The sequence below is a fragment of the Copadichromis virginalis genome, linkage group LG5 (assembly GCF_057382275.1).
Source record: "Copadichromis virginalis isolate Kocher_CV1m ecotype Utaka linkage group LG5, C_Virginalis_male_GT1.1, whole genome shotgun sequence".
In the NCBI taxonomy this organism is placed as follows: Eukaryota; Metazoa; Chordata; class Actinopteri; order Cichliformes; family Cichlidae; genus Copadichromis; species Copadichromis virginalis.
This window is the reverse complement of record NC_140622.1, coordinates 27045965-27068743: the sequence shown is the minus strand read 5'-3', so window position 1 is coordinate 27068743 and position 22779 is coordinate 27045965. Positions and strand designations below refer to the sequence as shown.

Here is a 22779-nt window from a genome sequence, read left to right as displayed (position 1 = left end):
ATGTAAATGCATGGGAGTTTAAAGCTGGTATGGATGGCATCATGTGAGGGATTATTCCACATAGGTGGGAAGACGTGAGCGTGATCTGGCTTAAAAGCAATATCCCACGTAGTATTTTATCTCCTTCAATGGCTCTCAAAATACAGGATGTGCTTGTTAATTATAGTCTCGTGTGTCCTCACCCGGGCTATGAATTCTTGTTGGCCTTTCAAAGCAACAGATACATTTGTGCCAACGAATGTTAACCATCAGTGCGATGTGAGGCAAGATTTGTCTGGCTGAGAATAGCTGCTGTGTCCCAACACTGCATTCATGCATGGAGACAAATTAAGCAGGATTGTTTAATTGCTGCATAAGTTTTCATTCCTGCTCCCAGTATTGCACATTCGCCTTACTGGAAAAAACTAGTGCAAAAATAAGGGTCGGCTTATTGAGAGAAGACCAAACATTAGCAATTCTAAAGCGGCATTTCATTTATCATTTTTACTGGTATACAAGTTTTTTTTTTTACTGAGCTTACCATAATTAAAACTGCTACTGCTTTAGTTTTATGTATTTAATCATTTTGGTCTATAATAAGCAAAAAGCAGGGCAAAGCTGTATTTATTCAATGTATTCTCATGTAAGTTCACAACAACAGGCACAAGCTCACTTTTTATCAGTCAGAAAATTTGACTTTGAAGTTATTTTTGTTTACATTTTTGTTTGAAAATTGATTAATGATCAACGAAATGCTGAAATGTTCCCATTTGCTGTTACATCAGTTGACTATGTGATTAATCAACAAACTGTCTGAGCCCTGATCAACATGCTTCCTGTAAGCAAAGACCATTTTATTGGAAGTGTAGTGGAAGAAAACAGCAGGGATCCATTTGTACTTTGTGCCAAATGTTGACATTTACACTGCAGCAGTTGCAGCATTTATAATGCCTGTCAAACTTTGCAGAGATGGAGAATTCATTCTGAGATTGGTAGCCTGCTAGAGCGAGATCAAAACAGGTCTGCACGTTTGACAAAACACTCCTTTAACCTTGAAAACGTGCAAGGTTAAAGGGCTATTCATAATGACATGTGCATTGCCTAGTCACGCCTATAAGTGTGTCATGTAAAGGAAAGCAAATCGAAACTAAATCAGCTATTGTAACATCTTCCTATTTCTGGCTATAATCGCATACTTTTTTCTTATACTGTAATTGTGACATAATTACAAGACAGTTGTCTCATAATTATGGGACTCTGATTATGCGTTATGGAAGTTATAATCACTCTAAGAGAACTTTTGTGAGTCTTTTGATGGATACTATGTGCGGCTGCATGTCATCACACTTTCTGATCATTGTTGAGTCCCCTAAGAGAACTCAGGCGGCTGTTGGTGGTTATTTAGGGCTCAAGAGTTTGTTGGTGCAAATGTGTGCTGTTATGCTGAACCCTGTGTAACATTGCTTCAAAGGGAAAATTACACAGGTATGAGTAAAAAGGACAACAAGGAGAGATACTGAGAGAGAGATTACTAGTGGTGATTTTCCACATTAAAGACAGAAGAGCTATAGCAGGGCCATTACTGCACCTCTCCTATGAGTCTCTCTTTCCCACTCTCCACTGAGGCACAAAGAGCACAAACAGCAGCCTGGAGCAGGCATGAGGCGGTATGTCAGGTAGATACTCTGAGTTTATTGTCACATGTTCATGCAACCAGTGCTTTAATGGTTCCCTCCTTAACGAAGCTCAAACTTTATACTCTTTCAGAGGCATTCTTCTGTGATATTGATGTAAAGTAACACAGGGGGTGTCATCAAGCAGTAAGACAACATAAAAAACAGACTTAAACATAGTGAGAAACTGTTAAAACATCTCTCAGGACATGGATTAACGCTGAGTCTACAACCTTTTATTGGTGAAGACTGCTAAGCCTTCCCAGCCAATAAATATTGGATGCGCGTTGATCTTTCCTATCACTAATTCTACAAAAGTTTTTCAAAAGCCTGATTAATTCAGTCTGTGTGATCTTTTTTTTCAACACATCTCGTGCCGCTTTCTATTGGTGAAAACCCACAAAACAAACCTTATTGAACATCAAACAAGACTCTTGTGAGATAATCACCTTTGAAAGCTAAAAGGAGGGAACGAAGAGAGAAAGTCGGAGAAATTACAAAGGAAGACAGTAAGTGATTTGTGATGGGAGGGTGGTTGCAGACTCTTAATGAGAGTAATGCACCAGGAATGGAGTTACTGATTCACAGTCAGCTTCGTGTGCTCTACGGTATAAAGTAATGCAGTGGTACTGCAGTGTGTAGCCCTTTAATACAAAACTGTCATGGTTGCGGCTGTGTGCAGGCAGGATGAGGACCCAAACGCAAGCTCACAGAGGCAGGAATGAACTCAAAACACAGCTTTATTGCTGGAGAGAAAAACTATACAGACTAAACTGGAAACTATAACATATTACACAGAGAAACACACAGCCATGAATGAGGGAGATCGCAACACTGACACAGGGAAACGCAGGTCTTAAATACACTGGGAAATAATGAGGGGAATGAGACACAGAAGGGGAGCACAGCTGGGAGAAATCGGACATAACAAGACCCAAGGGAAGCGAAACTCAATACATTCATGTAGGACACAGACCTTCAAAGTAAAACAGGAAATGTAACATAGACGCAGACTTGACTAGGGGAGACAGAGCAACTAAGAAACACAGAGAACAATAACAGCGGCTAACTAAATACTCAGAAAACTAAAGAGAATACAAGAAAGCCAAACTAAGACACTAGACTAAAGAATAAACTGGGGCAAGAAAGAGAACTACGATCATAATACAAAAACTCAGAGACACAAGAAACTCAAAACACTGGGTCACCGACCCAGGACCGTGACAAAAACAAAGAAAAAACAATATCAAATCTTTGCTTAATTGCCTATTTGTGTTAACATATTTGTGTTTGTGTATTTTAAGTTCTGGGAGCATGCTCCAAAGTCACTTTCTTCCAGTTTCCAATTTAACTATAGATTTAGTTCAGGCCTCCGTCATTCGTTTCTCCAAAATTCAACAGAATCTGTGGCTCTTGTTTATCATATTTCGTACGTACATTACCACACATTTCTAAAGTGATCGAGGAGTACAACACATGTGCATTTAATTACAGGTCAACAGATGAATTTCATCAAAATCTGTCAAAGAGAATTTGAGTTTGGTGTTCTTAATTTGTGAGTGTTCATATTCATGTGGTTTTACGTTCGCTTCTGCTAAGCGATTATTTTCATCAAGCGAATGAGCAAAATGAAGAACCAGCAGAACAGACTGCTGCCTGTGAGATGGTGGTGTGTGGTAATGGATGACACTTACTAGAAGGGGCTTTGCTGGTTGTGAAAACAGTGTTTTTCTGAATATATCAGCAGCTCCACAGCTCCCGAATATGACAACACCGTGAAGGCTAGTTATACAGAACCGGAGCCTCTTGTTTTATCCCTGTTTGCCGTGTGTCAGGCTCTGTCTGTGGAGTCTGCACCTGGCTGTTTGCTAACCCAGCGGAGTGGTATTTACTCACACAATGCTGTGTGTGCATGTGACTTCAGAACAAATCTACGAGTGCATGTCTGGTTCCAGGATAATAGCTTGTGGATGTGTCTTTGTATAATTGTAGTTTTGTGACCATAGTCGCTACGCAGTGTTGGTGTTTTGTGTTTGATGAAGCCTGCTGTTGGTAGATTTTGTGCAGCTGTCATGCAGTACTTGCTCCTGTACCCTTGTTTGCTGTTTACTCAGATGTGGGCTGGTGGTGTCATCTACAACATGAATAACCTTGTCTGGTGATAGCAGCCACTGATAACATATTTGCTAAAAACCAAGCATTGAGACAGCGGCAAACAGCGGCAAACAATAGAACTGAGTTTATATAACACCCTTTCTCCAATTTTTACATTAGATTTCACAAATGTAAAGTTTACATTTTTTTTTATCTCTATTGATATACAGATGTGTAATTGTATGTTTTCTTTTTAAATATTTTATTTCGTTTTAATGAATCGATTACACATCTGTTTTACTTCTGCCCAACACAGAAAACTGTTCATTTATTTTGCTGCCATTTAATTTGGGAAAGCAGCCTAATTTAACTTCCCCCTCCCCTGACATTATATAACTTTAAGGAGCTCAAGTGTGAGTCAGCAAAGCAAAGTCCTTATCGTGCTAAACTACACAAGCTACAGTACAGTGCACCACATTCAATTAGCTAATTACTCCACCGCAGACAGTGGATACAGTATACATCACAAGCTGATGACATGTTGATTCAGTCAAAGAGATACAAATATCTATATGAATCCAATCATAATGTACTGTGTACTGAAAATTTACTGTGAATCAGGTGTTATCCAACTTACTGTACTTCAGATTACATTCAGGATCTCGGATGCAACATTTAATCTCAACAATGTCCATTGTTTTAGTTTTGCACATATTTATAAAACCTTAAATTAATTTACACTTCCCTTTGATGGTTTAAGATTAGATCTCATACATTTAGAGTAGTACAGGTACATTTATTTTTTTCAATTTTAAATATCATGCAAAAATGGCTACTACACTACAAGATAAAACCAATGTACACGAAGAATCAAAAACAGAAAGACTGGGTTTTTTAATCTGTTTTTATTGCAATTTTTGAAAGTGGTTTTGAGCAAGATTTTTCCAGATTTTCTGAAGATCTTTTTGACAGCTTTTCTCTTATTTATTTATCAGTTTTAGAGAACTTTTGTTTGTTTGATAAGCCGTTTCACTCTGAGCTATGAATTATTCAAACATAACAAAAGCACCAAACTCAAAGGAAGAACCAGTATTGTGTCTACGCATAACAGACAACTGAAATACAACAACTTAGCACTTAGTTTCTAGCAACCTGTCACAAAAACATATAATTTGCTCTGATTTCCTGAGTTGAATCTATGGAAAATGCCAAAGATAACACAGTTCAATAGTTTTACAACAACAACAAGGTCAGTCCCAAAGAGTGATTAGCTAAAAAATTGTCGTATCCCAGCATCATGCACAGTATCCTTAAAAGTTTAAGGAAAATGTAAAACTGGTAGACAAAAGATGAAAAAGTTATGTACAGCAGAGGCACACTTTCTAAAAGTTGTGTCTTTCAACAAAAGAAAGGAAAATCCAGCAAAGACCTGACATAGGACCTGAGAAATGCATCTGGGTCTTTAGCTGAGACATCTACTGTTCACTGGAGCCTCATCAGAAATGGTCTCAGTGGAAGGACAGCTGTTCTTGACAGCCACAGGAAGGGAAACTATGAAAAAAATGGACTGGACTGGAAATAAGTGGGCTGATGGACTGATGAATCCAGTTTTTTTGGCTTAAATCATTATTAACACATTTGGAGGAGGTATAACAGTGACCGTCTACAGTCATCCTTAAAACACGGTGGAGGCTCTGTCATGACTTTAAGTCAGTGGTTCTGCAGATCTGGATCTGGTCAAAAATATAAATACAGAAAAGTGTGGTTCCATAGTGTAGTGGTTTACGCTGACTCAAAATGCCTTGGGGACTGCGTCAGGAACAGCATCCAGCATAAATCTGCTAAAACAAGCATGCGGCTCTGAGAGAAGCCAAAAGTAAATTTACGAACACAGAAAGGCACCCTCAGAATTTGGTCCATCATGTAATGCCATTGGAGAGCATCTGATTAGCAACAAACACAATGGCATTGCAATACAAGCATAGCTGGATAAAAAACATCAACAGCAACAGAAACAATGGATCACAACCAATCAAGGATCGGCCTCCGCAGAGCCTCAACATTATTGAAGCAGTGTGGAATCATCTTGACAGAGAGCAAAGGGGAGCCAAATTCCCCCAAAAAAGAGCTTTGAGTGACCGGGAGAACTAGGACTCGTTAAAAGAATGACAAGAAAGCTTCTCTAAGAGGGTTCAGGCTGTGTTGAAGAATAAAGTAAGCCATACCGAATATTGACTTTCAAGATCATTAGTATAGCACAACCCTTGCATTATTTGATATACTGTATTTCTGATGCAGTAAATCAGAGCGCATTTTTACCATTTTCCTTGTAAAGGCTTTGACCCCATCATGATGTACAAAACCAAAACAGTGTACAAATGAAAAATTAACGTCCTAATTCCAAATAACAAAAACAAAGAGTTATTTCACAGCAAATGCAGAGACCCCGACTCAGACTGTGGCAAAATAGAAACATACCAACAGAAGAACAAAAAATTACTCCATAAGCTCACTGAAGAATGACTAAAGGTCACTGATGTTTTACAAGACATGCGCCTGAGGGAACTTAGTACCGCGAATCTCTGTTAGAGACTCAGTGGGCATTTAGATACAAACTGAAATTATGCAAAGTTAAAGTAGACGGACTTTCTAGCACACAGTAACAAAGAATATTCCCTAGAAAAGTTAGCAGGGAATTAGGGAATTTATCAGCGCTAATCCTTCATCGTGGCCAGTGCCCTATCTTGTGACGTAAATCTGCTTTTGGTCATACAAAGTTGAAATACTGAATTTATTGAAGTTTTATGCAACCTAACTATCATCCACATGGCCAAAGTGAAATATTTACTCTCAGTTTAAACTGCAATGAAGCTGCTGTACATGTGCATGGCTCCTCTATTGATATGTGAACGGTGATTAATACCAATGCCCACTTCATTGCCAGCGAATGAATCACTGGGTAACACTGCAATCTTGATAAGAGCCACAGAGAAGAATCAATATGACCAAAGCAGCAAAGTATGTCTTGGGAGTCTGGCAATACTGATGAAAATGCAGGCATTTTCTTTCATCCATTAACACAGCACGGTTCTCCAATGAGGGAATAAATGAAAGCACAAAAAACTCCAAATACTTCCAGTAGTCAAGCTGTGCTTCAGCTTTCTCCCCACATATGCAAACTTGAATGGAGTTAGTAGCTTATTATGTTGTCACATGATCTCAGATCAGCCCGAAGAAACTGTCAGTGGAAGAACTATTAGCTTTGACCTTTCAAGGTAAAATCTTCAAGTAAAACACAAATGTGCTCTCCCACTGTTCCAATCACAATATCCCATCTTTTTGTCATTTTTACTCCGGTACCTTTTTAAATGTTATATTTGAAAAGAAATATCTCACATTCATATCATGTTATTGAGGACAGAAACAGTGAGGTTTTCTGTATTTCATTTTAATTACTGAAAGAACAGATTAATTATTGAAAGAGCTGCCTGATTCATTTTCTGCCAGTTGATACCTTGACTAATTGTTTCAGCTGTAATTACAAACGCTCATTAATATCCAGTCATAATGGTCACAAATCTGTTCTGGTCTACACAACACAGACTTTGTGTTGTGCACAAAGTCTGCAGTATAAAGAGTATATATCAGTGCTTGGCTCTATTTATGCAAGCTACACTATAAATGACCTCAGAGCTAGTATTACAAGTGTTAGCTTTGCTAAAACATTTCAGTCAGCCTGATTCATCTTTGTTTTTTTGCCTCTTTTGAAAGCTCAGCAGTAAAAAGCATCTCTCAGGATGCATTTTCCTCTCTGTTTGACATATTGTTCACATTGCTTTCTTTGCCTGTTTTTGAAAATCATTGTACATCATTACTGAGCATGCGACTTCAGTCTGAAGAGCCACACTCCTGTTTAGAGTTTTATTACACAGAAAGCTGCTTAGGAAATTTCCATCCATCCATTCACTTTCTTAATTGTGCTTCTAGGCTACCTGTAATAGGAGGAGAGGTAGGGTACAACCTAGACAGGTTACTAGTCTATCACAGGACCAACACAGATAAAAAGAAAACTAGAGCCAGTTTAGAATCACCAGGGAACTTAACGTGCATGTCTTTAGACAGTGGGAGGAAGCTATAACCGGTATAAACCTGGTATAAACCCGATATGGATTTATACCAGATACAGGAAGAAAATTCAAACTCTACACAAAAAAGCCAACCAGGACACTGAGGTCAGACTTCTCTGCAGGTATTTCTGAAATGTATAAGAAATGTGTTATTGGGAGGAAATATAAAGGGAATTAAATCTTCGAAATTAAAGTAACTCAGTTTATTATACAAGTGAAAACAGATGTTTTTATCCTCAACCTCACTTTCAGATATGGATAATATCTGACTATGGACAAGTGTGTCAACCCCAGCTCCCGTGTATCCCCATAGACCAGAGCAGTTTGCATACTCGTGTTAATATTAACATCTCTTGCCTTAGGATGTTCCTTAAACGCCATGGTTTATTAAAACACAGCAGGAATTGCCTAGATTTTTCTTTAATCTCACATCTAGCTGTGGGAAACATGAATTAATCTGAAACCTGAAGCAGAGGGGCAGTATCGATCCCCGATGTAGATGTGCCGTTTTATGTTGTAAGTGGAACTTGTTTGGACGTTAAGTGGATGTATCATCCTGAGATCCTCTGTACCACAACAATCGCCTAAAGTAAAAGAGATGTCTTGGTGAAATGATTTGTGATACCTCCAGTTTCAGTCCATATTATTTTTACTGGACAGGTCATCTCATTTTTAACCTCTGGTGATAGTATCGACTGGCTGGGTGTTTGTATTTTGACCTGAATACGTTAAAGCTTTCTAACTCTGGCACTTGGCTCTAATAGTGAATTCTTAGAGGCTATTACTTTCTGAGCACTATCAAACGGGGTTGGGGTAATATGATGGACACACAGATGGTGTTGAAATTGCCTCACAGGCACACGATATGTGGTGCTTTTCCACCTCACTCCTACACCAAAGTCTGTCACTTGCAATGTGCTGCTGAACGCAGGCAGACACACACATTACCAGCAGGTCCCGTATAATAACAGGTTGAACTGTAAGATTGAAGGCACTTATCAGAGGGAGACTGTCAGTCTTGACCTTTAGATTACTGAGTCAGTAACCATGTGTGAAATCAATACATGGACATCAAGACTGTAATGAAGATCGAAACTGGAACAAAAGGAAGTGATGGAGAAAATCTTACTCATGTGCACAGATGTATCTCAGGAAGTTCACAGATAACAAGCACGCCATGTTATGTACTTTAGCTCAGAATAATTTTATTTAACTGATGTTATAACATGTTATAACAAGTTTATAATCTATAGTGAGCCATTCTGTAATGCTACATAGGTCAACATGATGATGTTAAACAATTTTATATTGACTGTAGTTTTGCAATTTAGCGTGCTTTGCTAGCTGCTAATCAGCAAAATTCGAGAGATTGCTGAGACAAATATAGTCAGTAGTTTTGTAGGGGTTTAATATGCAACCATTGCACACCTTTTTAGCTGTGTGTGATTTATTTAGTTTGGCAGATTTCCACTGTTTAGGTTTCAAGTGGGGAAGCCATTAGGCAACGCATTTCATCTATAAGTGATGGTAAAAAAGGAGTATGATTGGCTGTTGTTCAGAGGCACTAGAGGTAATGTGGGTTTAGGATGTAGATGCAAAGCTGGAGCTAGCAAACACTCAGTGTAACATCATAAATCCACTTGCACTTATATTCTGTGGGCTACGACTGAAGGAATGAGTCACAGAATTAGATACAGTTAAATGAAATGAATTTGAATAAGAGGAGATATTTGGTGAAAATGGCGAGAAGCATGCTCGATGCTTGTTCCGTGATTTGTGTGAATCTGACCGAGGTAAACAATGAAAAACTGGCTTTATTATTTGGTTTAAACATTTTTTTCTCATGACACAATCTTTGTTTGTTCTTGCTTCCACAGATTACCAAGCAGCAGCTTCAGCAGACCAAGGATCGCTTCCAGGCCTTCCTCAATGGAGACACACAAATTGTGGCTGATGAGGCATTCATCAACGCTGTGCAGAGTTTCTCTGAGGTACTAACAACCCACCCTACGTAGCCATAGCAGCACAATCACAGTAATAACCTTTTCATTCAAGCTCAGGTGCTTAATGCTTCCAAATATGCTGCATTTCGTATGATTCTAAATGTTCACATTTTCACTCTTGTAAAGAAAAGCGCTTTTTGTTGTGTGTGCAGGATATTCCGCATTATTCTCTCTAAAATGTGTAGCTTTCAATCTAAAAAGTCAGAAAAGCACTGCACAGCGCTCTTGCTGTTCCATGTCAAAATGCCTGAATTCTGAGTGGTAAAATGGTGGCTGAAGCTTTTCACTGCACAGATTATGAGTCAGAGCATGTGGTTGACACAGCCATCTTTTCCAAGCTCACTATTCAATCTGCAGATGAAAAAGTCATTACTACAATGCTTACAGGACAAAAGGAATTACATATAGGGGGATGTGTTAAATTAGTGATGGAAAAACAAGCCATTATGAAAAACGTTAATGTGAGACTGGAACCCTCAGGAAGCGCACACACAATTACTCTTTTTGCAGAAGTTAATTAGGAGATAACTGACACAGGCGTGACAGCTGAACAGGAATCTCATTTATTTTGTGATATTTAATATTAATGTGAAATACACAACAAGTGTTCAGAATTAAATATTGAAAACCTGAAAGTGTGCATCCCTCTTGCACTCATATGTAGGGTACAAGATGTCTTATATGGTCATTCAGCCATCATTGGTGTCATAGAAAAATTTATGGTAAACACATTTTCATAAAATAAGGACATATGAATTTCAAAAATAAAATGTCACGAGTAATTTACTGCTGCACTCTGGTGTTTCAGCACAGTAGTCACTGCTTTGAGTCATAATGAATGCTAAGAACAAAATTTGACTGTCAAAATAACAAAGCAGTCATCTTTGATAATTGCTTCACAGTGACAATATTGCCTTGTCTGGATGTCTCCCTGTTAGGCTGTCATTAGCTGCACACAGAATGCCTGTCTTGAGTCACAGCAAATGCATACATGCTCTGATTTTTCACTCCAAAGTTATTATTCAGTTTAATGGTTTTGTTTTGCTGTTGAAGACAGATATTTGCTGTTTGAAGCCAAGAGTGACAGCAGAGCTGCCATATAATTACTGATCAACATTTTTTTTTTAAATCCATTTCCTATTCAGCTGCAACTATTGACACTGGTCTTTCACAATGTAGGTATTTCTTAAGAGTGACCGTGTGGCAAAGATGGTCCAGAGTGGTGGCTTCTCAGCCAACGATTTCAGGGAAGTGTTCAAGAGGCACATCGAGAAGCGCGTGCGCAGCCTTCCGGAGATCGACGGTCTGAGCAAAGAGACGGTGCTCAGCTCCTGGATGGCCAAGTTTGACACCATCTACCGTGGCGATGAGGATCCGCGGAAGGCGCAGCAACGCATGACTGCCAGCGCGGCTTCCGAGCTGATCCTCAGCAAGGACCAACTGTACGAGATGTTTCAGAATATCCTCGGCATCAAAAAATTTGAGCACCAGCTGCTTTATCAAGCCTGCCAGGTAAGGCATCACACCTGTGTGACACATGGCTTTGCTCCTTGACTCAAATACATGCAAATTCTGTCCCAAGTTGGGACATGCCAACCTCTGAGCATGGTCCATCGACTTCTAATTCCTTAATTAGACTAACTGTTTAACATTATGCACAGTGCAAACTGTTACTGTGGTTTATTAGATCCCTCCTTTGTGTTTACTTTAACACTGCAAGTTTATTTCTTCACCTTTTTTTCCCCCTTTGCAACTATACGCCACAACTTCTCGGTTCTCCTGTCTGTGCTGTGGTTAGAACACAACAACAACAACACACTTTATCCTTATAATACCACAGGCTAGTTGCCTTTTTGCAGGGTGTGAACCGGATAATTTGTTCATAGATTATTAATAATAACAGTGGCACATTTATGACTGTAGGTGCATTTAGAGTTATAAATATTTGTCCCATATGGAACTGTTAGTGCTAGTGTTAAATGGGGATATTATAAAAGCAAATTAGTCTCCTTGACATATATCCCTTGATACCAGACAAGCAATGCTCCATTGTAGTGGAGATATATTGTGATTGCTGGTGGATAAAAGTGGACACTTGGGTGCTTGTGTCAGACATAACTCTCCTTCCCTTGCTGTCTTTACTGCTCACTATGAGAAAGCTAAAAGCACTGCTAATGTTGCCTTTCTTTGCGATTTGGCAGCATTTGGAGGAAACCTCTGAAATGTTCGTATCTGGTCACTAAATAATTTCATTTAGTTCTAATGAACACATCTTATGGGAGGCAGTTTAGTTTTTAAAGCACTTAGCTACTTTGGATCAGGTGTCATTCTACCTTCAGCAGCTGCTAAAATACAAGCAGATGGCATGAGATGCTAGTAAGCTAATTAAATTAGTTTAGTATTATTGAAATGTTTCAGATGGAAACTAACTATATAGGCAGTGTTCTGCATGTGTGTATTGCTTATGAGCAATACATGGCGCTCATATTCAGTGTGTTTTTCCTCCCAAGCCTTTAAAGATGCTTAACCTATTTTTTTATACTCTGGCAGCAGAGCTGATGGTATAGGGTCACAAATTTGCATGCAAAACATGCAATTTCTTCAAACGGAACCTAGCTTGAACAATGCAGATCAAGAATCAACAATTCACCAGTACAAATGAACAAATACAAATACACATGGTGCATAATTGTATTTCTTCACCCTTGCATTGCAGTTGCAGGTAAGTTGGTCATTTACGTGTCTCCTCGTGAGTGAAACAATCTGAATAAGTGCGTTTGTTTTTATATCTGTTTTCACTGTAACTGTTTTTCCAGGTGTTCTTGGCATCTTGTTTCATTTCTTTTGCTGCTGTAATAAATGTATTTGACTGTACTATTGGTGCCTTGGAGCATCTCTCAGTAAGCAACCAGCTGCTGCATACTGCCCTCTACTACACGATAAAATCCGCACTAAAAGGAAATGCAGCAATCCAGTCTGCATGGCTCAGGGCTGCTGGGATTTGATGAAAGGTTTTCATGGATTGGCTGGGATTCAGAGGCCATCATTTTTTAGCTGTTATCACTGGGTATTTATATTTTTTGCACTTGCATTCAACTAGTCAAAGGAAACACTGGTCTATTTCTGTCTCGTGCTAAAGTAAGAGCAGCCCCTGGAAATGACTAACAGACTGATTAGACGTGTACGGCCAGCTGCTGCGCCAGCCAAACTCTGAGCATGGTCTACTGACTAATGGCTGCACATGTATTTATCTGCAGTGACACCAAGCATGACCAAATAACTTAAAAATGTGCTTGGTGTCTACACTGAAAAGTCATAATTAGTCTAATCTATGGTGAAGTCTGTGTCCACTTGTAATTCTTCATATGATAGCGTTTATAGAAAAATATGTTTGTATTGGGTTTTTCTTGAGTAAAATAGTAATGTGAGAAACCAGTTTTAAAACGTCTAGGAAAACTTTTCATGTATAAGTGTTGAGAGTTTTGTGAGCATTGGTTAACCTGCGATGGAAGAGCTTTTTACTGCTGTTACAATCACTTTTTGTGTGACCTTATTTGTATGATTGATGGAGTGCTAAGTTATTAGCTAACTTGCTGAAACTTAAGTTTCATCAGTAGACTGTAAACAATAGAACCAGGCACCTACCAATTAGCATTCGGTAGCAAATAAAATACTCAAATTTCACTAACCAAAATTGGAGCACAGACTTTCTTGACGGCTGTCTGTATTTTTGGTCAAATATTTGCAATAAAAATATTCCAAAAGCCATTAGGACTACAAACAAGGATAAATTTGGTCCAAATTTCATGACTCAAATTAGCTGAGGTGAAGCCAAGAAGACACCTACTGTTAGCAAAGATTAGGCCTTTACAAAATTTGAATTCCTTTTGTAGCCAATATACAGTTGTTGTGATTGTTATGGTTAGCTTTATAGACAAAAATTGCTATGTGTTGTTGTGAAGTTTAACATGGGCACCTAGCATGCAGCTTTATACTTGGATGTTAATTCTACAGGGATGTTATAACTAGGGCTGGGTATCTTCACTGAATTCTAGAATCGATTCGATTCAATTCGATTTGAATCTGGGAAATTTTGCCTCAGACAGTCAGAAATATTATAATTCAGATCAGTACATTTACATATTTTTGTATCTATAAAAAGGAAGCTGACACTTTCCAGACTTTATCAAAGGTGTGAGCGTCACAGCAGATGCCTTTGTGTCAAAGTAGCTGAAGATAAAACACAGAAAAACATGAAGGTGATTTTCCTGGCCTGGGATTTTATAAAAATATTCTGCAGTACATCAAAAACAAAAGAAAACCATTAATCAACATATGAACATTACCTCTGAAGTTACAGCGGTTTTATTAGAGACACAGCGTTTTGCATTTTGTATAATTTTAAAAAGTTTAAATTTGTTCAGAAGCCTATTGAACGGCAGAAATTAGGTTTTCTTTTCGGAAGTAAGTAAAAGGAAAAAAAAACATCGACCGACAGCGCTGTAAATAACGGTAGTCTTGTGCATAACAAGCAAGTGAATAATGCAGAAAACAGATTTCGGGGATAGACGGGAAACTGTTCTTGAAGTACACTGAGAAAGAGAGAGAGAGAGCTGTGCATGAAGTGTGATTTTATCGTGGTAGAAGCAAAACAGTGAAAGTCAGAGGGAATCCATGACGATGTTTATGTGAAGCGCAGTTTGGATCTTCTTTTGCTGCTGGTTCAGTCAATATTGTTTGGAGAGAGATAAAACTAACAGCTTTGGAATCAGCGCAAAAAGGGAGTAAACACAAAGCGCGGACCCGCCGAAACATCAGAATCAGCGAGCTGTCGGCTTTCAGCCCCGACCGTGTCCGTGCCGTCGGGTGAGAAAGGCGACATCTCACTGATTTTGTATCCATTGCTAGTGGCTGATGCATTTTTGTTAATGGCATGAAACTCACTTCTCTTGCACTCACCTCAGGAGAAGTGAGCATGAAGGGATGGCATTATGCACGCTTTCAGGTCAACAACTGCTCGGTAAAGTTCTTACTCTCTTGTAGAGCTTGGTGGGAACCTAGTTGCTGAAGGAACTGAAGTAATTAGCTGACAAATCATTTCGGCACGACTAATGCTACCACTGCTCGCAGATTCTCATTCTGAGTTGTTTTAATCACTGATATTTATTCACATCAATGGGCTCTCACTTAGTGAAATGATTCTCTAATCTCGAGCGACTGATTAAATTACCTAAGCCTGGGAATAAGAAGAAAAGCACAAACAAAATGAAACTTTCCCCTCTGAAGAATTGCAAATCATGGCCTGTAGACACCCACCCAGAGCGAAAGATGATATTCCAATCAGTTTGCCTTTGACAGGTTTTTAAAGGAGATCCCTCCTTTTTCCCTTAAATTTGTTATGTCAGCAACTGTTAGTTGGGAAATGAGGCCTGAGCTCTTCCTGGTTTAGCCTGTTGCTGATATAATGGCGTAATGGAGCCTCTTCACTCCACACAGGATTGGGAGAGGATGAAAGCATTTGCTATGCCTGGCAAGCCACCTCTTAGCTGAAAAAGCAGTGATGTGAAGCTTGATGTGTGGATGGAATATAGACAATATTTATTATATGGGAAAACTATAAAACAAACTATTTCCATGTTTTCCAAATCTCCATTATCACAGCAAAATAACAACCTCTTTTCCTGAAAAGTGTACTAATAGACTATTTTATAGTCCTAGCTTGAAATATTCCCTAAGTCCAGTCCTTAAGACATGGTGCCAACTCTCTGTGGGAACACCAAGTGAGTCGTGACATCTTCTTGTTTTTCCTCTGTGCTTTGATGCATTTGAGCATCCCAGCTTTACCTATAAGCAGAAATCAGTACTTGGAAACCCATGTGGAGTCATTTCTCTTTATCCAGAGACACTCACTAACCGGGGAGGCTTTTGCATGTTGATGGGCCCTCTCTCACACTTCCATCTTACAGAATAGCCTTGATATTGATGTGGTTCTGTAGCCTGTTTTGGTTTTCTAGCCACAGATTGCATTGAATCCAAGCTCAGTTTACTTCAGCTTCTTGCATTCAAAGATCTACCATACCGTTCCATCCCATATTCTCTGGAGGTTGCAAAACATATTAGGAAACCCTGATAGTGAAGTTTTTTCTGAAGGTCTCCATCTGCCGTAGCTCAGCTCTCTCCGATCTCAGCTTTTGTTCTTCCCTTGTCTGAGTGATGACCTTCCCGCCTACTCTTGCTGATAGTTTCTCAGGCAACACAAGCCTTTATCTCTGAGACAGACTGCCCTTGTTTCACGGCACACTTTGGCTACAGCGTTGCTGTGCTTGAGCACCAGCTTTGCCTGCTTCTAATGGGGTTCACTCTAGCTCTAGGATGCTTTTGCCAAAAAGCCCTATGACCAAATTTTCCACCATTGTTTCATATAGAGTACACTGCCAAATAAGGCATGGACGTAATCAAAATCACTTGCATCATAGCACCAACTTGCAATTAAGTGTTGTTCTGTTGATAGAGTTATTATAGGTCAGCTATAAAGATCAAAAAAGCTATGCCCATCACAATGTATAATAGGCTGGACCTGGTTTAAAAAGATCATGCAACAGGTTTGAAAACAGATTCATCCACATGTCAAACAGCTTCCATAAAATGATTTCTGTGCAATGCTTCGAGTTCAAGGCTCTTATCAAGGCTTCTGAAAAGTAGAGTTACAATCTTAAACACTCATATAATAAGTGTAACGTAACATATCTTATGTGTTGTTAAGTGCTGTAAGCAGGAGCCCATTGATGTGAATTTGTATTTGTATACAAGTCTATCTCTAATAACTCAAATCATTTTTTAGGACTTTTTAGGACTCAGGGTGAATATAATTCATGCCTACTTCCTGTTTTGAGGTGTCCCTAGGTTTTAAGAACAAGGCACTGTGTTGAAGATGAGCAGAAATGAGATGGATGTTCTTGAAAAAAAAAAATGTAGTTGCAATTACATTTTCTAACTGGGGTACCTTGCACGATGGTGCGCTCAAATAACTACAGCCTTTTCTCACATCGTGCAGATTAACACACATAAAGCACAAACGCATTGATGCAGACAGCAGCAGTTCTAAATATAGGACAGCTTCAAGTCCTGCAGGTCCCATCTAGCTCCGATCTAGCCCTGCCCGCCCTGTCTTTGGTCTTTATAAAAATCTGCCTCTGGCAATGTTTACAGGCTGCCGCTAATGTCCCAGCATCCACCTGGGAATGTGTTATCAGCTGAGCTGTTAACTACCCGCCTGCTTCTGCTCTGTCACCTTTAACCTGCTGTCAGTCTAGCTAACACTGAGGAAGTGTCACCTTTATTTAGCTGCAATGGTGCTGTAACATAGACAGAAATTTACCTTTTAGCCAGTCTTATTTATATGAGATTACCTGTCCACCTATATTGTCCCTGAGAGCCACTGACAATAGTGACCTTTCAGTAGTTGTAGGCTTGATAAGATTGGGGTGCAGTGGGCCTCAGTAGGTGGTGGCTGTTAGTTCCATCAGCTCTCCTCCCCTTTCACAGCAAGCACTGTCTTTCCTTTTCAAAGCTGTCAGGGCAGAGATGACAGTAACAGGAGAAATGCGACCCCATCCCCCCCTTCACATTGCACCCGTTAGATTCACGTGCTCTTTCCATGTTAGCAATTTTGCAGATGAACTGCAATTTACACATATCTGTAATAAAATATGTGTTAATGCCTTGTTCAATTTCACTTATAAAAGATTTTCCTGTGAAGAGATATTTCCTTGACATATGGGTTTAGGTCCGTCGTATTCTCTGGATTTAGCAGGAGGGGGAAAGCACACAGCACACATACAATAAAAATGCAGCGTCAGACACTAACAGGCTGAGCTGCTGAATTTCCAGGCTGTTCTTTTGGGATTGCAAGAATCAGATGTCGCTTGCACCGCAGTCCAACAGTACCCAGATCTCTGAGCGTTTTGACAGGCAGCACAAGACCAGCAGCAGCAGGGAAAGAAGGGAAAGGAAAGCATATAGGATCATTCAGAGCTGTGGCTGTGGATAAATCTGTTTTTGGGGTTTTTTTGCTCTTGGACAATGAAAATAATACTCTGGTTCATGATATTTCCTGCCACAGGATGCTCTCCATCATTTAAGAGTCTCAGCGTGGCAGAGTACTGCTGTGCTTCTAATGCAGACATTCTGCTGCAGCTGGTGGCAAAGTCTGATTATGTGCTCTACTAAACAGGAACTCTGGGTTATGTAGTAGGGTGGCTGTTCAGTGGCCAACACTGGTAGCACACCACACTTGACAGTTCACCATTTAACACACATCTGAATATATTACAAACTGATAACACATTTCAGTAATGAAAACAATATTCCATTAATTGCATGACTAAGCTTCTAAAATGTATTGCCTTTTTTTCAATGTACAGACCGTGACCACGGGTGTCTGTGTCAGTCTTTTCCCTCCTGTGTGTTACTACACCCCTCCTCTGCTTCTAATGGCTGCACCATGACTTCACCTCATTCTCTCTTAGAAAGGATTGCTGGAAGGGGCGAAGAATCAATATGGCAAAGCCTGAAAGACAAGGCCTGTTAATGTAATATAAGTGAGTGAAATACCATAAGGCACAGAGAGGTCAGGTCTGGCACGCATCCCATTAGCAGGAGACCAGAGGAGTTTAAAGCACTGTTATCACAAATAGAATCGGGAGCTCAGCTGGTGAGACCAAGTGGCTGTTAGTGATAAAATCAAAAATTGACTGTGATACATTACCCCTCTCAAGAACACCATGCTATATGCGTTGCATATTTTATGGTATCCTGCTTCTGTTGGGGCACTATTTCATGTTATTTTCAAGCTTGTCATATTGAAAGTCACTTAACCCAATAAGGGACATATAGTTGGAAAAAGTATTGCCACATTTTCAAATAACTGAATGATTTTTTTAGACAGTGAGAAATATAAAATATTTTAAAGAACTTATATTATTACAGTGCAGCTCATGCTCCTGCTGTGCATTGAAATATTAGAGATCACAGGTTTCTTCTACAATTTTGCAATGTTTTTATCGACAGTCTCTTGTCCTGTATGTTTGGCAAACTGAAGTATTTTTATTCTAGAGATTTACTTTCTCTTGAAAGAGATTTACTTTCTCTTGAAAGTAAATCTCTGATACGGTATGTGTGTGCCACGAAAACTGTAGCGTCACATTTTCCCACCAGTTTTTATGCTCATGTAAACCTCAAGAATTTTACAGTTTAACAGCGCCTTGGTGAGACGGGGCTGATTTTTATTTTTCACTGTAAAACTCACGCACACCACACCGCTGGGTGGAGAGGTTTGTGGCTCCCCAGGTGCAACTGTGCTGCAAAAAACACCCCATCTCAATTAGGCTGCAGACCTCATAGTGGGAACGGTGCTGACTGGTGAGTCACAACATCAAATCTGACAAGAATGAGACATTTTGGCTGAGAGAATAACTGAAGGAGTGAAACATGCAGAAGCACAGTGCATGAAAAAGACATCAGCCATTTCCACTACATCCTCGTGTCAGCTAATATAAAACTCTCATTCATTATTGATGTAAGAAAGACGCAGATTTCTCTGCTTATCATTACTCTGGGGCAAATTTTAGGCGAACAGATGTCAGGCCTGCATCTAATGTTGTCCAGTCGAGGCACTTTTCAAATATTGTAAATGAGTTGCGTTATCTCTCGTTTTGATCCTGTGCACCAGAAAACGTTCTGGATGGCTCATTTCAAGACAGAGCTGTTCTTTATCACTGTTGTTGTCATTTCTTCTGGCCCACCCAGCTTAGCCTTTCCCGAGGCATCAATTTAAGATCAGCTGTTTGAAATGTGCAGCTTGACCATGGCACATCTACACCAAAAGCTATAATGTGAATGAACCTGCGATAACAGTGAAAGCACTCAATTAAACAAATGACCCAAGCTCGTGTATTTAATTTGGGATGCTAGAACAATAGAAAGCAGCAGCTTACTGATTTTGGTAATTCATTATTAATGGTGGCACAGTGGTGCAGTGGTTAGTGCTGTCACTTTATAGCAGGACGTTCCTGGAGTTTTAATGCAGTGGACAGCCGGGGTGGGTGTCCCACATGCTTGTTATGTTAACTGGTGATTCTAAATTGGCCGCAGGTGTTAATGTTAGCATCTCTGTGTTAGCCTTGTGATACACTTGTCACCTGTTCAGGGAGCAATACTGAGATACCCTCCTGCCTCTTTATGATCCTGAATTGGATCAGTGTTTAAGAAAATGGATGCGTCATTAACATTGGATGTACTGAGAGTGGGCTGAGCAGTAATAGCAAAGGATGTGTGTCATAATGGAAAAAATAAATTAATAAATAAAAATACAAACAATTGCCCCGAACAGCTAATTGTAACCAAATGAGCGCCCACGCAGTTGCTATGCTGTATTCCCATAAACTAGTTCAACTAGTAATCGGAAGGTTGGTGGTCCGATCCCTTGCTCCAGTCTGCATGCCAAATATCCTTGGGCAAGATACTGGCTGCTCTCCGATGCATCCATCAGAGCGTGAATGTGTGTAAATGTTAGAAGGCACTTAGGCTTGAATGGATGTGAAAAAGGCATGTGCATGTCTTCAATTGCTCAGGTAGAGTAGAAAGGTGCTTTATAAGAACCAATCTATGTACCATGTACAATAAACAACAGCTTCACCAGTGTCGCAGTATTTTTTAGTAATAGTAGCTTTTTTGTTTACAACTTTTACTTTATTTATATTCTGTTTCTTGTGATAAATTAGATACTTGCTAAAAAAAAAAGGCCTCTCAATAATTATCCAGTACCTTAAATTTAATTATCTAAATTTAGAGTTTTCTTTGTTCCGCCTCCAGCATCTGCAGCTGAAAGTGTGCGTGAGCCGATGTTGCCCACATCTTTGTTATGTCATTAATTATTTATGACAGCTTGCCAGAGCTCAAAGACAAAACCACATTCAGTAGAGTGTTTTTCAGTATTTTAGCAACACCAAGTCAAGTTGACTGTCCTTGTGTTTGCGAATCCAGTGCGACTTGAGTCCGAGTCCCAAGTCTACAGCCTCACAGTTCATTCACTCAAATTGAGTCATTGAAAGCAACGCCTTATGTGACTCCACAGGGAGCATAAGACCAGCATAAGACCTCGGGCCATGTGACTTGACTCAGCAACAGCTGTTCCTGAAGTGAAAATCTGAGAGTTTAATAATAAAATTAAAAATAAAAATCTAGGGAGCTTACCAGATCTCTGTAACGTGCTCATATTTTCTGTCCAAGGCAAAGCAGTTCAAGGTGGCATTACTTGCTTCTAATCTCACTTAACTGTTGTGGCCCAAATTACATTGTAGGAAATGTATGTGGCAGCGCGTGACATGGAGGAAGACTGCGTGAAATGAGAAATATATGTGTTCCTGCTGTATCAGTGTTGATTGTTTCCTTAGACCATGTGCCCTCGAGGTCTGATAAACATATCAAATTTATTGTGCTATATGTCATTGTGTTTACTACCGTTCTCTGTGTATTATCACCAACAACTGTTATCTGGCTGTATACAATAAGAGCAATATGCCGTGCAGGTCCTGTCTGGTTCCTCATGAGCGTACGTGCACCTCGTCAGTTGCCATGACATTCCAACAAAACTGGCTAAATACCTATATTCCTATGCAACCTAAACAAGTCATTATTAACAGTAACAATAATGATAATATTTCACATTTAAAGCATTGCAATACCTAGTGGGATTCAACTGACTTGCTTTTCTCTGGTTACCAATAGCTGGACAACCTGGATGAGCAGGCTGCACAGATCAGACGAGAGCTGGATGGTCGTCTTCAGATGGCAGACCAGATTGCCAGAGTGAGTCAGACTCAGCGGGGGAATTCATGCTTTGTTATATAGTTAATATGTTGCCAATATGGTGTAACTTTTATAAACATCGTAGTGGAAGAGAGTAGTGTATGGGCAGTATTTACAAATGTTGCTGTATTTACTTTACACATAATTAGCATTGCTATAGGAAACTAATTAAACTGACGTAAATGAACCTTTCTTTGATATTTTTATCATTTTTATTTTACCCGACTTGTAGTTCTCTTCTGAGCCTTTTTATATTTTTGTCAACAGGGTGGAAAGTTCCCCAAATTTGTATCTAAAGAGATGGAGGCCATGTTCATCGAGGAACTCAAGTCTTCAGTGAATCAGCTGATGGCCAACTTGGAGAGCATGCCTGTGTCTAAGGGCGGGGAGTTTAAACTCCAGAAGCTGAAGCGGGGACACAATACCTCTATCATCGATATGGGCCAAGAGGATGAGAACACGCTGTCCAAATCTGATGTGGTCCTGTCATTTACTTTAGAGGTAATTAGATACTAGATATGAGTGTGTGATGATCAATATGTGAAAATCACAAGCATTACAAAGTTTCGATGGTTTTGAGATGGAGTACTGTACAAATGTTTCAGGCACTCAAAAGAAGTAGGGATATTTACAGAAAATAAACTATTTTGACACATTCGCTGCATCCCTAAACCGTTCTAGACTTTTAGAAAGGTTTAGGGATAGACCCTACGGAGATGCATGTGAGAACACAAGTGTCTGATGCAGCTGACATTAAATAGTCTTTAATTTACTTGTTATTAAGTCAGTGTGACATCTGATTGTGCTATTATGAGAATAAAGCAGGTAATAGCCTGTTGAATTAGATACAAGGACTTCTCTTTCAGAGACATCCTTGTATCTTCTTCCTTTTCGAGCCAGCTCTTTATGAATGTCAGAATGAGTCTAGGACTAATCAGACACCTCGATGATGGTATTGTGAAATGGATATCTGACATATAGCCAACTGTCATATAAATGCAAAACTGCATCTGTCTACAACATAACTTTTAATTC

The 22779-nt window shown here is 39.5% G+C and overlaps 1 protein-coding gene across 5 annotated transcripts in view; it reads left to right on the top strand.

The window, feature by feature from the left end:
- The window catches only part of cadpsb (Ca2+-dependent activator protein for secretion b), a 65770-nt gene that overhangs the window by 5645 nt on the left and 37346 nt on the right, over window positions 1-22779 (top strand). For all 5 annotated transcript variants that reach the window (XM_085457116.1, XM_085457115.1, XM_085457114.1 and 2 more), the window contains exons 2-5: window positions 9751-9864; window positions 11056-11388; window positions 21664-21744; window positions 22012-22245. In XM_085457116.1, coding sequence (XP_085313242.1) covers window positions 9751-9864; window positions 11056-11388; window positions 21664-21744; window positions 22012-22245 — 762 coding nt within the window. The remainder of the gene's footprint in view (window positions 1-9750; window positions 9865-11055; window positions 11389-21663; window positions 21745-22011; window positions 22246-22779) is intronic.